Below are 16711 nucleotides of genomic sequence, written 5' to 3' on the forward strand. Positions count from 1 at the left end.
AGCCAGTCTTTTAAATAAGCGGCTCAGTTTAAAAGGTATTGCGAATTAACTTTTATTTTATTCGTCATTATTTAAATTTGAAAATACAATTTATTTGTCAATTTTTATTGTTCTCATAACTCTTACTTGCAATCCCTGGAATTGGCCAGAGTGTCGTGCTGTTATTGCAAAAGCAGCATAACTGCTTCAATTTAATATTTTATACTTAAAATTAAAAAATAACAAGAATTATTTTCTTAAAATTAGCTTTTTCCTTAACAATTCCCCCTTGGAATTTGGCTTATTTTAGCTGTTTTGTTTGAGTAATCCAGCTTTTTTGCTCAGAAACATCACTGGTCGAAATCGCAGTCCGACAAGAGCGAAACGGCTACTGAGAGTAATTTTGTACCTCTCGCGCGCTCAAATTTTGCAGTGCAAAGTAGCGAGGGCGACGTGAGAGAGAGAGAGAACGAAGCGGTTAAGAATGCTTCGCGAGAGAATGAGCGAAGCGGTTGGAATTGCTTCGCTCTCTTTTGCTCTCTCCTTCCTTCTTCTGCATGTTTGCTTTTTTGCCTAGCTCCCGTCTTCGCGAACCGAAAAATGAAATATTTTTTGCTGTTTTTCTTGTAACGGTCGCGCCGGCGCACAAATTTTGTTAATTTAAGGGCTTAATTCAATAGCAATTTGGATATGAGCTTAAAATTCTTAGTGAAATTTGTGTAGTAAGCCTCACGAAATCGTTTGAATTTAATAATTTCCATGGCATTTTAGAGGGCAAAAGTGTTGCTTATGAATTTATTCACTAATAATTAAAATTAAGTAGCTGTTATTTTAGGAAAATGTTTCGTCACTCCTCTTGTCGGTCCCTGAACATCATGCTGGATCTCCGAGAATCTTCAAGGATCATGCGCTTTGTGCTGTACAGATCCAAGGCTCCCGTTGACGGGTCCCGTTGTCGTTGAACCGAGTTCAAGGTGCTGGGCGAGAAGCCAAAGTTACTGGTTCTTTGACTTTGGCGGGCCTCCTGAAGCCTCTCTTTGACCTTGCCCTTGTCGAACTCTTCGGCATCGAAATGGACATCGGCCTTCGGATGTAGTTGTGTACTCCTTTTCGAATAGGACGTCAGCTCTTCGGGATTCATGTCCTTGGTTTTGATCAGCTCGGAGAAGGCCAGCTTGGCCTCTATCTGCTTGGCCTGGGAGCGCTTGAGGCGATAAAAGTCCTCCCTTTCAAACTCCTCCAGCTCACCATTTATGTAGGTAGAGGTATTCTGCAGAATCGGTATTACCTAGGGTTAAGTATAATTTATAAATTTACTTTTCCTATATAAATATATATTTCTTGATCTTTACCACATGTTCCAAGGCGTTGACTCTCATGTTGGTTTGCAGTGAAGCCGCCTCCAGCATGCGCACCTGGACAAAGATGGAGGCACAGGCCACCAGTTCGGTGAGTGCCTGCGTATAGCTGTCCCTTATCCGCTGGACTTGACAACCCCCAACGCTGAGTCCGGCGAGTGGAAATCCCGTGGTGCTGCCGTTCTTTATCGTTAGCTCCAGGCAGTTAAGAGTGACGCCCACGATCTTGGTGTAGGTGCGATATATATTCGCAGCGTCCACCTTGCTGCTGCTCACTATTTGTGGATGGAAATCGGCACCTAGGAGGCGGGCCTTTGCCATCGTAAAGATCGCATCGCGCATACTATTGTCCACGACCTCGTCCTGCTCGTTTAAAAAACGCTTCAGCTCGCGTAGCTTCATGTCTATGGCGTCCCGCTTCCGCTTGAGCAGACCCACACCTCTCCTGGCCGCCAGGACGCGCTGCTTCATGACCACCGAGTTGGCCCGGGAGGGGAAGACGGGCAGGATGTCGCGCTTGGCCATAATGAGTTTGGAAAATGTCCGGGGGGAAAATAAATTTTGGATTTTGAATTTGAATTAATTTTCAAAATGTCGAGATCTTAAAATATTCCTGTTCAAACAAATGGTTTACTATGCAAGACGAAAAATTAAATAATAAAATAATATTATAAAAATATTTAAAATTATATTATAATTATTTAAAATATATGGAATTATAATTATATATAATAAATAAATAAATCTTATAATCATTACATTGAAATATTAATCATACGCAGCGTTGACTTGCAACATTTTCATTGTTAAGATTGATTGATTTTTAATTCAAAATCTTAATCTTATTAAAATTATATTAAATATAAAATTTTAATTAAAATTTTTGTCATACATCTGATTGATTATTGCAGAGAAATGCCAAGCTCAACTGGTAACTCTTTTCACTGCGTCACGTTTAGTTAATCAAGAAATCTCTGTAAAATTAAAGCCAATGGAATTGTATAAAACATATTTTAGATTCCCAAAAGATTGCGGAGACAACGTCCGGGGGATTTAGCGTAGGCAACACTTGGCCCACAAATCCGTGGTCGGGAATAATGGCAACGGGATATGCGTGTGCAATTACCATGCAGAATATATATGGCAGGGCACGCTGGTTTGGTGGCACGGCTCGTGTGGCCATTCCACTGGGATTGCACATTGGACAGTTGGACAGTTGGACACTTGGACATTTGGCCATTTTGCGCAATTTTCCAGCTGCTGTACGATTTCCTCAGCATTTTGCCGCAGCGAATTGTCGCAATGTGGCGCCGCTTGGTGCAACGCAGCCTTGGCGCATTTGCAACGCATGCCAACAAGTTAAGTATGTTAACCTCTGGAAAATTAGACATGGGCGTCTGGGGGGTGTATGTGGTGTTAAGGGTGGCAAATGGTGGTTGGTGGGATAGGTAACGAAAACGAAAATGAAGTAACAATGCAGCAAACATCGGCTGTCAGGGAGGGGGGCCAAAGGGGGCGTTCTGTAGTTGTCGTTGTACTTGTAGTTGTTCGTTGTCGTTGTCGCTTGGCGACGACAGCAATGCGCCATTTTTCGTTCGACCCGCAAGACATGAAAATTCGGCTTTCCCTTGCCTTTCTCCATGAGTGTGTGTGTGTGTGTGTGTGTGCGTTTTCATTCTTTCTGCTGGATTTTCGGAATCGCAGGCGAAGCCACCATTTTCCCCATACTCGCTGAGAAGACAAAATTTATCGCAAGTCGATAAGAAATCAAAAGAAATTGCCTTACATGTTATATATCTTTTCAAAAATAAACTTTATTTACATGGTCTTGGTTCATATATATTGCCTTTATCAATGTTTACCCAGTCACGAATTTATTATTATGTTATCTAGTTGATATTTAGAACTGATTTCCTTAATAGTTCCCTAATTTTTTACTTAATATATTTTGATTTTCTTTTTTTCCATTGAAATGTATTTTATTTTTATCCCTTCTTCCCAAAAAAGGAGGTTGTCCTCGTTTCTGTAGGGAAAACAAATGTGAATGTGCGATAAATGCTAAGTAAACACGATTTAATTGCAAGCAAACATTTGTCTTTGCTCTTAGGGGATTATTAATTTGCATACCTACTTAAATGGCGCACATTTATGAATATGCTGTGACATTAAATGCCACAAATGTATGTTACGCCAACTGGCAAACGTTAAGGACAAAAAGGTCTTCAGCAAAAAAGGTTTTTTAGGGTTTTATTCAACAGAATCTTCAAATTCCCAAGTAGAAATTCTATTTAATTATCCAATTAATAGTCAAGTTGTACCCATAAAATCAGAAACTAATATTTAAGTATATATTTCTTTATTTTCAGTATATGCATTATAATAAGATGTAATAAGATATTATGTATATATTTTATTACTTTCCCTTTTTGCCCTTGCCCTTGGCAGCACGACGGTTCCTTTTGCGCTGATCCTTCTTCCATTTGCGCCAGTATTTCTGGATCGTGGCCGCCGCTCGGTTCATCATGAACACCACCAGCTTCTGCTGTTGAATACGACGCTCTTCCTCCTCGCGTTTTACTACAATGTTCTTGTAGATCCGCTCCTCATGCCGGAACTGTACCATAAAGTCATCGAGCACCTTTTTGGCCAGTAGATACTGATCCTCCATGGCGATATTGGCACGCATCTTCTCGCCCAGAGTTGTGTCGTATTTCTTGAGAAGACTTTGCAGTTGCAGCAGTAACTTGTTTCTGGTTGGGTAAAATTATATAGATTATACATTTATTAAGGGTTATAGTCTTATACTTTTCATTCCTCAGATCTTGCTCTTCACGAAGGTTCTTCTTGGTCATAGTTTCATAGGCTTCTCGGGCAGCAATCAGCTGCTCCTCCAGCTCTTTCTGCCTGTCGGTGCTGCCCTTGTGGTACAAGCGCATAGTGCGATTGCATTTTTCACTGGTAAAATATAATCATATACATATCGAGTATTCCTCCGAAGAAAGAAAGAGTGTAATTGTAGGGAATATCAAACTTACATCTCATTTTGAATCGCCACATTATTCTGCCACTTCTTGTTGGCCAGATCATCCTCTACCTTCATCAGGTATATACCTTTAGCGGCCGTCTTCCACTTGCCAACCACCTTTTGAAATGCCAGACTAGACTTTAGTTCCAGAATCTTCTTTTGTATATCCACATTCTGGTGATAGATGGCATGCAGCTTGCGCTCCTTGGTGATCTCACTGCGTGAGGATCGATTCAGGTGCGTGTGGGCACTCTCAAGGAGGAAGTGAAAGGCGGCCAACACCTTACGATCCCGTTCTTCCAAATTTCGCATCAGGTGGGGAAAGAATCTATAGATTTGATGGTTAACCAGAAAAAAGTCAACGATTCGCATGGTGGTATGATCGTGGGGCAGTTTGGAGCGACCCGTTTGCTTGCCCAGGTGATGCATCATCTTGTCGATGGGTCCCAATATCTCCTCATAGCAGGTGTTTTTTAAGACGCTCTTTAGGTTATCAGCGTTAGCCAAGAGTTTGGGTATAATCATGGCTATTTTTATACGCTCCTGGGATAACTTGAGTACTCTTTCCACACCCTCCAAACGGGCCCTACGCTCGGCGGATTTATCTGTCGAGGAAAAAATTAAATAAAATATAATTCATAATTTTCAAACATTTACTTACCCATTTTGGGGAAAGACTTGTGGTATATGGATCCTCTATTTAGTATTAGCTTTTACTGGATTATATATATCTAATAATTCTTTAGTCCTTTTCTTTTAAAATATTTGATTTTGAATGTCTGTAATATGTTTTTTATTCAGCTTTTTTATGTGTTTTGTGTGTGTACTCGATTCAAGGTCTTGTGGAGCTCTGAGCTGATGTATTATTATTTTTGATGGATAAACAAGACAGTCTGCTATGTTGTTGCTTTGGGTAACAAACCCCCTTTTCGATCGAGAAGTGACTTAAAAACAAAGGGGCGATGTGATGACGGGCGGAACAGTAGTTTTGAATGGCGTTTTCATGGCGCTGCCTGGCTGAAAACTTTGGCCAAGTGCAGTAGTTGACAATGAAGTGGGGTGTGGGGTTTATGGGTGGCTCTAGGGCTCTGGGTTCTGGGGGGTAGGTTATTTGCTTGTGTGTGGCCATGTCGCATTATGTCAACTGGCGTGGCATGAATGAAAGCTGCAGCAGCAGCAGTGCAGAAGGGAAGAAAATAAAAAAAAAAAAGAAAACCATAAGAGCATGAAACGAACTTGTGAATGCAGAACAATGTTGCTCGGAGGAGGAGGGGGTGGTGGTGTGTGCTTTGCGAAAAGTTCGTCACTCAGGTAGAAAATCCACCTAATGAAACAGCCATGAAAAAGGGGGAGCCAAGAGAAAGCTTTACCCTTCGGTGGATCTGCCAAAAATCACGTTCATAAGTACAGGACGTTATATGAAAAGGAACAAATGGTTTAATAATGTGATTGTGATATAAAATATCCATTTTCTAGTTTTTATTTTCTTAAAATCATTTCAGCAACGTTGGCAAATATTCTTTTTGAGTTAGAAATATTATTTTTCAAAGAAAAAAGCTTATAAAAGATCTATAATTATCATGAACCAATAATCACATTTTAATATTACTGAAAATTTAACTTGTTATACTAAAAATAATCCATTTAGCTAAGCTCCACTGTGCTTTAAAGTACAGGTGCACAGCTCCGCTTAATTCCAATTCCATTTCGTTTCCACCTCTATTCCCATTTCTATCCCATTCGTTTCCCCTGCTACGCCCTTCCTCTCCTTCCACTTCCACATTTGCCAGGGTGAAACGCAACAAGTAAGAAGAAGCAACTGCGCCGAGGCCAAAAAGTTTCCAGGCACCAGCATATCCGAAAAAAAACAACAACAACCAGGACAACAAGGACAACGGTGATGACAAAAATGAATGGCGAACATTTGCTGAAAACGTCGCAAAGTACCAAGCCCCCCTACCCCCTCCTGGCAAATGCTCTCTTTCTCACACAAAAAAAAAAAAACAAAAAAAAAGAAAATACAACAATACCTGCTTGTGTGCGTAAAATGCTGCAATGCGAACAAGCAGGAAAAAAGGAAACCTAGAACAAGAAAAGAAAATAAAATTGAGCAAGAAATAATATTTGTTGTTGTCTTTCGCAGGGCTTGCAAGAAAAGCGATGAACGATAGAGATACGGAGAGAGTAAGCAAGCAGAAAAGGCAAAAGAAATGACGCATAAGCAGAGCAACAAGAGAGCTTTGAGAGAAGGACTTGCAGAAGCGAAGGAGAGCGCCCAGTTTCATGGAACAAAATTTGTTACGGCGAGAGACCAACAGAGAGCGCCCTCGGAGTAGGCAACGGTTTTCAAGTACCAATACCAAGGAGCACATTTCCAAGAGAGTACAAGAGTGCGCTCTCAAAAGTATGCAGCAAAATAAGCAAAATCATCTGCTCCACATACGTATACGTAACAAATGGCCATGCAAAGCCAACGCAGAAAAACGGTAACGGTTCTGCAAAGAACCTGCAGCCCAAAAGGCAAGGTCTAACAAAGCGCTCTCTCTCTCTCTCTCTCTCTCTGTGTCTCTCTGGCCCACATCCGCTCAGCTGCTCGCATTTACCGTTAACCGATTACAGCCCTGGCTCATTATGTTCCGTTGCCTTGGTATTGTTGTATATTTTTTTAGTCCTTACTCGACTGTTTCTTTTTAAGTTCCCCTTTCTTTTTTCACCGTACGTTCTTTTTTTTCTCGCCTTCTGGCCTCTTCCCTTCCATCTACAGTTATGCTTGGCTTGGCCGCATTGCAGCTATAAATTTGTTTGTGGTTCACATTTGCCTTGGAAGATTACTTTTGGGCATAGTCGCAGCTCCAAGGGAAGAACAACCATAGAGAGGAGGTAGAGGAGAATGAAAAGAATACCGTTGGAACAATGGACTCAAGGAAAGGGAAACGAGAAACGACAAACTAACTGTGCTCGCCGTCGCTTTTAATGGCGGCGGGTAGTGGGGCTCTCTGGGTTGGTTCTTTGGGGTGGAAACCCCATAAAGAACCTTTTTGAGAAAGTGTTATTATAATGCTCGGTTCGGTCTGCCAACGGGAAGGTCAGGTTGTTTGGATTCCGCCAGAGGAAACTAAAGATACATACCCATGGGGTCTTTCCCGTTAAGCGGGATGGCTAAAGATTTCCGCGATAAAATACGGATTGGGAGAGTATGTTTTAAGATGTATTTTCTTTAAGCCTAAATATTATTTTTCGAAAAATGCGTTTTATGTGGAGAAAGGAAAAGGATAAAGAAATGAAGGAATGTAAACCTAAACCTAGGTTAACCAAGATAAAATAAAAATCTAAGAACTTCAAGGGAAAACGTAAAAATTATAACCAATTCCTACCAATTTCCTTTTAATCCTCTTTATGTGACGGATTTTCCAATGAAACAGAAAAAAAAAATAGGAGCCCCAAAAACCGGATAATTTTCCCTTTTCGAAAACAGTCATAGTTTCCTTTTGCCACAATTTCGTCTGTTCTCGGAAGGCATTGAGTTGGCCAACCAGGAACCATTTGGCCAGGCACCTGCTTTTGTCACCTGAGCGAGGACCAAAGGAAACGCTCACATTTGGGAATCCTTGGCAAGTGGCGGCGCCACGCCCACCTGGACAAGTTTCTGGTGAATTTTTCATGGCTTTCGCTTCTCCTCTGTCTCTGATTTTTTTCCTGCCTCGTTTCCGTTCGGCAGTTACACTTTGGACTTTAGTTTTGGGTCTGCTCCGTGACAGTCTGGCATGTATTTCGAGTTGGTAATGTTCAGTACTTTTTAGGGGGCGACTTGCACTCAAGTTGCCCCTAGAACTGAAAACTTTTGGCTTTGGCTTTCGTTTGGTTTGACTTGCCAACCTCCTCTCCTCTGTAATTTGAATTTTCTGAACTGTGAAGCGAGCGAGTCAGGAGAACAAAGTGTCGTGAAGGCCCTGCAAAGAGTTAACTTGGCTAATAAAGCGAAGCCAGCACAATCCACCCCGCCCAACGCTCGACCTGTCTGTTTCACAATTCTTATTTTTTTTTTGCTCCTATTAGAAAAGTTTTTGTTCGCTTTGGTGCACATTTTTTCCATCGTTTTTTCTCTTTCCCTTTTTTATTTTTGAGTTTTTTGATAATTTAATAAACTAGCAAAAGTTGAGAGAGAAAGATTTAACTTTCGCTATGCTTGCGAAAAATAAATGAAATTGAAATTCACATGGCTATGCCGGATCAAGGATTCCATGTCCTTGGTTTTTTGGTAAAGTGCTTTACAAAACTTTAATTGAATTACTTGCAGTTATTGGTTTGTCAGGCAATAAAGTTACTCAAAGAGGTTGTTCATTTAAGAGGATTTAAATGGGAAATATAATTTAATTTATTTTCATAAGTAAGACAAATAATTTAGGTTTGAAGTCAATATTCAAAACCTTTTTTTACTCTATGAGAGATTCTGAAAAGAGAACAGATTTCCCATATTATTAATAAGCAAGTAAGTGAGACGTAAGCCTACCTTTCCCTTATATAAACCTTCTTATAGTACCCAAAAAATAATAATTAAATTAGACAAATCCTAGCAATAGTTTCTTAAATTATTATGCTTGCATATTTTTGTCACGAACTGTTCCTATATCTTCATTCCCACCCTCCGATTGCGGCCACTTAATTGTGATATTAGCAAGATATTTTATTTCAGATATATACCCCGCACGTGCTGGCTAGCATCGTCTTCAAATATTATATTTCCTATATTATTTTCTGTTTGACCAAAGTCAACAATAAATGACAAAATGCCCGCACGTGCACAGTGTCCTTCTGCGTTCTCCCTTATCCTGTTTAATTTGGGCCAAACATCAAATGTCCTGGCCGAATGATTGATGAGACTGCGTATTTGCAGGGAGAGCAAAAAAAAAAAAAGAAGGAAAATTCACTTGTTAGCGGTAAACCAAACCGTTTACTTTCCCAACGCGAAGCCTGTGAAAATCTCTCTGGAGCAAGTTAATAAATTGTTTGCTGTATTTGTTGCATTTAACGCCTACACAATTTTTGCGTCGGCAAACTTTGTAATGAAGTCGCTGCGGGAGAAACCTTTATCAGGTTTCACAAACTTGCCTTAGAAAACAGTCGAGACTCTTGAGAGTGAAATTAGTTAGTTGTAGAGACTTGAAGCGGCAAGGAAAAGGATAATTGAGATTACTTAAAACTTGGCTTTTAAAGATAATTAGTTATATTTTGAGATTTTTGGAGTAAATCAACTACATCTCAAAGAAGAACAAAATCTTGTTTATAAAATTGTATAAGGTACGTGAGACATTGTGCGAGCTTGGATATCCTTTTAAGGTCAAAAAATTAGCAGTATGTCTCTTTAACCTAATCTAAGAATAATTTCTCTTCATTTCTGGCAAAGATAAATCCTTTAAAAGTTCAATTTAGGCAACTTGTACTGTGTATTAAGACCCCGCGGTTTGTCCTGCTTTGTTCTCTTGATCTCTCCTTTGTTTCGTATGCAAGGCACGCAAATTTGTTGCCAATAAGCAACCGAAAACAATTTTTATAAGGCTTGACTGGGAGGCAGATGGCTGGGCAAACGGGGATGCCAGCAAGGAAGTGACTGCCTATGCGTGCTGCGTGCGCTTCTGGTCCGCTCTGGCTTCTGCCTCTCGCCTTTTTGGTCCTTGGTACCCCCAAAAACTTCCTGCTTTTCCGGCTTGAGCCCAGGGTGAGACCCTGGAGTTGCTTAGCTCCAACGGCCCCGGATCCCAGAATGTAGGTCATGTTGGCCAGAGAGAGAGAGAGTGAGAGAGGGAAAGGACCTCAAACACTCCCAGGCTCCCCATATACACTGCCCGAATTCATTATACATACACAGAATATTCGGGAAAGCCGGAAAAGCTGAGGAAGCGGGGACTGCAGGCTGGCAAGCAAGCAACACTGTTTCCCATGAATACTTTATTCAGGTTCTGTGTAAGTGGGCGTGGCTTACATACCATTTCCACCTCGACTTGGATATGTGCTTTATTATAATAAAAATTTCATTAGAAAATTGAATGTTGACGTGTCGCATGTGCCACACTTCCGGCATCCCATTCTCTCTTATCTGCACATCGCACACACACATCACTGTATAAATTTAGGGACTGAAATGTATCCTTCATAAATTTAAAGTCATGAAAAAATATCCCCATAAACGGTTAACAAATTACTGAAATTAATTTGAACAATAGAAGTTGGGGGAGGCCTAGAAATAGGGAAATTTATTTTGAGATTTTTGAAAGGTGCTATGAGATCTTTGAAATCTGTAATGTAAATAAGAAGAAACTATAAGTATAACCTTCATATATAAAAAGAAATGTGAAATTCTTTGTTTTCAGATATTAAAAACAAGCCTTTCCCGTTTTGTAGACCTAAAAAGCGATCCCTTTCTCAAGGCAAAGCTAATCATCTTTGGCCGCAAACTTTCCCACTCAACATTGCGTATACGCAATGTGGGCCCTGAGTAGCACCATTACTCCAGCTCAAACTCAGTCTCTGCCTCAATCATCCTAGACAAATGAGGGTCCTTGTCAATATGAGTAATAGCTCATCAAAGTTTCATTTTCAACCTTTTTTTGTTGTTTTTTCCCACACTTTCCGTGCATGCAAATCAGTGCCTCGGCAGCAGCGGTAACAAAATAAAATGAAATTGGTAACTTTCGACAAACCATTTAACCCGAAACTGAAAGTATGACAAGACAAAGTTTTATTTATGGCCGAGACATGGCTAGAGCCCCGAAGGCAAATGGTCTTGTAATACATTTAGTTATAGACGAACCGAGAGTATATGTATTTATGGTTGCTTTTTGTCACCCCAAAAAAAAAAAAGGGAGTCCCAAATGTAAGTTGTGACACATGCAATAATTTGATTTTCCTCGCAAATAAATCGTAAAGATGGGCGTTAAGTTTTTGGGTTTGCTTTCGATTTCGATTTCGTTGTCGTTTTCGATTTTGTTTTCGTTTTCAATTTTCAAAGTTGCCCAAAAAAATACAAAGCAAGCAGGACCTGCTTTTTCCATTTACATGTTTGTATTGTGTTGTGGGCGTAATGAGACAAAAGGCAGCCTGCCGCCCGTCATGGAGAGCATGTTTTATCGATAATTCGTGAGTGCGACGCAGCACCACTCACTCGGTAGGCAATCCACTCCATTACAACCCAATATACACAACCACCACGCACTCACATTCCCTTTCCCCCCACTCGGTTTGTATAACAAACAAATGTTTTTTTGGTATGTGTCAGGCGCCGGTTTCCCTTATTTTCCTTTTTTCCCTGCTCTCCATTCTATTATTATTATTATTTCCCTTTGTTTTTTTTGTTATCCGAAAATCGGGTTTTTTTTTGCGGACGCGCAACTGACACGAAACTTCACTCTATACCCACGGATACATATAGACGTATATATATAGAGGTTGCTTATATAGTATATGTCTTCCGTTTGGAAGGTATTGACAGGAAATTGGAACCGGGGCCGATTCCTGAGCTAAGGGTGTCATGTTCGTGCCGAATATGGGAGACATGTGCCCCAATAATCGTCCCATAAAGCTAAAAATAATATGATATTTATTGCTGTAAATGACAAAAAACTAAATTTACATACGAAATATATGTCTGAACATTTGATTTATTTGTTTACCTAAGACGTTTTTGGATTCCTTTCAATCGATTGATTGACATTAAGTGGGCCATTAACCGGGCTGACTCAGCCTCAATCTGTGATTTTTGTTCTAAAAAAATAATAATTTCTTTGCTTGGCCAATTAAAATTCCCATAAATTATACAAGTATTATTCAATTAGCGTGACAAATACCTCTCTCATACATAATGCAATGCCGTAATAAGTGCGGGCCAAGAAATGAGAAATGCAGCCCAAGACATGCAAGCCGTAAGCTTATTAATAATAATAAAGAAAGGCGACTGGACAGTAAGGAAAAATGTCAGGAAAAACAGTGGCAGTGGCAAGTGTCAGCGAGCAGTGTCAGAAAGCGCATTTAACACGGGGAAGGAGGAGTGAGGAAAACTGACTGGAAAACAAGGCGGGCAAAAGTTAAATGAAAATGGAAAATAATTAGCAAACAACTGCAGTGCAAGGAGAAAACTAAGTCAAAGATATTTGGCCTCGACAATGAAATACCGGGCTTGAGGCTTGCACAGTTATTGCATACTTGTGGGCGGTAATAAATGCAAATAAATTATTTATTATAATCAAGAGGCTACATTATAAGTAAAGTCAAAGAATATTTAATAACTAATAAATAAATAATTTGTACAATTACTTTACCTTTGAATATAAATAATAAATGATCCCATACACCTCTTAAACCCTTTTAAAATCAAATTACAGGGTACAAGCCAGAAAGAGAGGCCTTAAAAAAGGGAAGAAAGAGAAGGAATGCTCGGCATAGCCTTGTCTTGGCTTGCCTTGCTGCCCAGATTACGATAATTATATTAAAAATAAACTCTTTATGGTATTCCATTCATTTTTATTATTATTGCCACCAAGAAAGTGACCTTGTTGAATTATAAAAAATATGGGGAAAACAAGGAAAACAAGAAGGAAAACTGCATCACAAGCTACTGGAAAAACAACAAACAACAAGAGCAACAAATAGCGATAAGCATGCAATTCGTATGACATGCAATCCATTCAAAATGTCCCGACTAATTAAAGTTCGCTCCGGTTTTTACCTTGGATTAATTTTTTTTTTTTTTTTTGAGTGCATTGCATACCTTTGGGCGAACAGGTTAAATGACAAGGCTGTGTGGCATGCAAAGTGTAATTTATAAAGAAAATGCCTGCAAATAGTTGGATAAAATATAAGCTTAAGTTGCACTTTATCGCTAGAGAAATTCAAAGAGTAACACGGAGAAAGAGGGAGTGCTTCTCAGAGAAAGAGGTCAGTGGGCGGAGTCGACCTGAGGTTGCAAAGGTGCGATAAAAACTCGAAAAAAACACACAAAAAATAAAACAAACGCATGCAACCTAGCAAAAAAAAAAAACGAGCAATAAAACTATGAAATATACATAAGGATAAACACAAGTATTTATAATAAACACGAATACCAAATACTCTTTACGTATAAATCATGAGGAACTATTTCGACCCAACAAACAAATGCCATTAAGAAGCAAATGTACTTTAATTTCTGACTTTTCGGAGGCGGAACATTTACAGTTTTACATGGAAATGCACCGAAATGAGCCCGTGACATGACATGCCAACGCAAGTCTGACATGGAAATGCGAGGGCCGCAGCCAGTGGAAATGCGGAAAAGCGGGGACTGCAAACATACAGACAGAAAAATATGCCTATTTTTAACAACAAATTAAATTTTATCTTTAAAATGTAAATTTGATTATTTTTAAATTAAATAGTTTTTCGAGTTTTTTTAATTGTATCTAATTTTTGTGTTGTATTTATAAAGAATATATTAAACAATGGCTCTTTTTGTGTTGTTAAAAATCTGTTTAAATTTGAATAAATTTATTTTGCATCCTAAAATTATCCTAAAATTATTTTCTAACAAAATAAAATAATTTTTATATTTTCTAACAAAATAAAATAATTTTTATAACAAATTAAAATAACAAAATAAAATAATTTTTAAATTTCTTTAAAAGTTATTTTAATTTATATAAATACTTAATCAAAACCTATTTTTATTTAATTAAAAGAAATAAAAAATAAAACACCATAAAGTTAAAATAATATCACTTCGAAATATATATTCTCTTTCTAAAATATTTGATAGATTTTTACACTTTTTTAATAAGTTCACTTGACAATTAATTTGTTCTTATATTTAATTTTCTCAGTGCAATCAACTGGGGGGACTAAAAACTCGCATGATGGACGGACAGGCGGAAGACTGATGGCTCTGACGCGTGGAGAGTGGGCCAGGGGAGTGGAAAGCCAAAAGAGTGGCAGCCACAGCGATAACTTTTCTACTTACGAATACTCACAATTGTTCTTTTCCCCCTTGGCGCAGCGCCACACTTTCGTAATTGTATTTCCCTTATTATCCTGACTCATTTTGGGGGTCGGGGTAATTATATAAGGTGTTTTTTTTTCGGCAAGTTCATGAAACTTGTACGCCAAGGACAGGTTAATTAAAAAAATGTTCATCAAATAATACTAATGGAAGTGGAGAAAAGTGTGAGTCCGTCATGATATCACCTTTATTTTTCTATATTTTATATTTAATTTCTGGATTTATAAAATTAAACGTTAATACAAATAAGGTTTACAGATTTATAAGATTAATATAATAATAAAGCTAACTAAAACTATTAAATGTTAATATATCTTGAGATAAATTTTAGTAATATTTTATTTAATAATTTTTAATTTGAAAATATTCAAATATATTCAAATAAATAGTGAAAGTAAACCAAATGCAACCACATACATATTACACCGTCTAAAACCTTACCCAACAAACCATCAGCAATCGGTAGACATTAATTTATTCAAAAGTGTATTAACTAAGCACTGTGTTCACCTTCTATTTGAGCCAAGCAAATATTTACTTTGGCTTTTTCCAACGCCAGATTTTGGCAAACACAAGCCAAAGGCCAGCCTAAATCGTTTTTGGTCGCATTTAACGTTCTCGAATTTCACTTTCATTTGTCTCAAATATTTACCGCTGACAAAGAGACGGTCCATAAAAGGTAATTACTATAAAATCGAGAGGTCCAATTGGATCGAAGGCAGTTACCAACGAAAACCTCAAACTGAAAGTATCGAAAATCAAGTGAAGCTATGAAGTTCGCGTCTCTGATTATATCCTTTGTCCTGATTGTGGTTTTGACCTCGCAACTGGAGGCTCGGTTGCTCCTGAGTAATGGCAATGGTTTCTTTTGCCTGTGGAATTCCAAGAGATCCTGCTCCAAAAGCACTCCTAGATGCCTCCGGTTGCAGATAGATGCAACTCCCACATATATGTGCAAGTACTATTGGAATGATTGCCAGTATCTTCTCGATAACTGCAAAGGAGTGACAGGTAGATATTATTACTTTGCTTATTTATTCACTAATTAATAATAAATAAAAGGAAACAAGGAATATGCTTAGAAGAAAGATCAATATTTCGATAAAATAGCAAGTTTTTAAGATATCGATATTTTTTATAAAATATTCTGTTTTAGATATACAAGAGAAATGCATTAATTTTATGTATTTTTGTGGCCTTTAAACTGTAAATATTTTCTATTTATTTTCTATTCTTTTACTTCTACTAGATTTAATAATCATGAGATTTAACACCTTTTAAATAATTATCGATAATAATCGATTTTTAACTGATAAATTCAATGAATCGCTTTACGCAATGAGGTATAGAACATTTTTAAGCATTCTAGCTTGTTCCTTATAAGTTAACCCCTTATTGTTTAATTGTTTAATTTCAATACTAAACAATCATATACTTTATTTACAGTTTTTGGCCAGGGGGAACCCGTTGATGTATCTACATGCGTTACGAATAATATTGCAATTGGTTCAACTGGAATATGCACTTAGGCAAACTCATCTTAAGTTATTTGCATTTTCTATCAGTTTTATAACTTTATAACGTTTATGTATTTATTGATTAAACATTTTATAATGAAAAACAGTATTTACACAAGATTATCATAAGAAATGTCAATCACTTTTATCGACAGTTTATAACCAATTCCAATCGTATATATTTTATATTTTACAACTTAAATCTTTCATCTAATAAATGCTTTTGTCAAATTGACAGGAAGCGGAACTATGTTTTATCTGGAAATGATTCATTAAAGCGCGGTTTTAGCTGCCGTTTCAACTCGTTTAGCGTTTTATGGTTTTTCCCTCGCTTCATATCGCTATGATGTATGCTTTAAACATTTTCCCCACAACCTTTTTTTCCCGCTCTTTTTAATTGCATTCGCATAAATCGCAGTACTTTGTGAGAAGGGAAAAACGAGGGGGGGAATTATGGTTATGGCCACACACAACACACAGCATACACACATAGAGAGACACGCGGACAATGTAAATTTATGGAGCTTCGCTTTTTAGTTTGCAATTTTTCGCCATTTTTGCTACTTTCTCTTCGTTCCCATTTTCTTTTTTTGTTTGCTTTTGTATAGAGCGGATGTGAATGGCGAAACGCCTGCGGATGCAATTAGAATGGCACAGCGAACGCACACATACAAACACACATAAATAAATGTTTGTATGACTGAAATATAGGTCATTACGAAACATTTTGGCAGTGAAAGTTCAAATTATTTGCATAATTTAAGCATAAATCTCTTCGCTCCCGGTTTCGGTCTCTTTTGGGGTTACA

At 38.1% G+C, this 16711-nt stretch overlaps 3 protein-coding genes across 3 annotated transcripts; 1 reads left to right on the forward strand and 2 right to left on the reverse strand.

Moving 5' to 3' along the window:
- Positions 1-744: 744 nt before the first annotated feature.
- Positions 745-1951, reverse strand: Vha36-2 (Vacuolar H[+] ATPase 36kD subunit 2). The gene is made up of 2 exons (XM_017177713.3): positions 1332-1951; positions 745-1267 (listed from the first exon to the last, which is right to left on the reverse strand). The coding sequence occupies exons 1-2, from the start codon at positions 1860-1862 to the stop codon at positions 827-829; spliced, it is 972 nt and encodes a 323-aa protein (XP_017033202.1). The 5' UTR covers positions 1863-1951; the 3' UTR covers positions 745-826.
- Positions 1952-3676: 1725 nt separating this feature from the next.
- On the reverse strand, positions 3677-5278 carry LOC108082359 (dynein regulatory complex protein 10). Its single transcript, XM_017177700.3, has 4 exons — positions 5024-5278; positions 4373-4967; positions 4143-4292; positions 3677-4087 (listed from the first exon to the last, which is right to left on the reverse strand). The coding sequence occupies exons 1-4, from the start codon at positions 5025-5027 to the stop codon at positions 3751-3753; spliced, it is 1086 nt and encodes a 361-aa protein (XP_017033189.1). The 5' UTR covers positions 5028-5278; the 3' UTR covers positions 3677-3750.
- Positions 5279-15156: 9878 nt separating this feature from the next.
- Positions 15157-15915, forward strand: LOC108082324 (uncharacterized). The gene is made up of 2 exons (XM_017177654.1): positions 15157-15397; positions 15833-15915. Exons 1-2 carry the CDS (start codon positions 15157-15159, stop codon positions 15913-15915), a joined length of 324 nt encoding a protein of 107 aa, XP_017033143.1.
- The last annotated feature ends 796 nt before the right edge of the window (positions 15916-16711 follow it).

The sequence above is a fragment of the Drosophila kikkawai genome, chromosome 2R (assembly GCF_030179895.1).
Source record: "Drosophila kikkawai strain 14028-0561.14 chromosome 2R, DkikHiC1v2, whole genome shotgun sequence".
NCBI classification, from domain to species: domain Eukaryota; kingdom Metazoa; phylum Arthropoda; class Insecta; order Diptera; family Drosophilidae; genus Drosophila; species Drosophila kikkawai.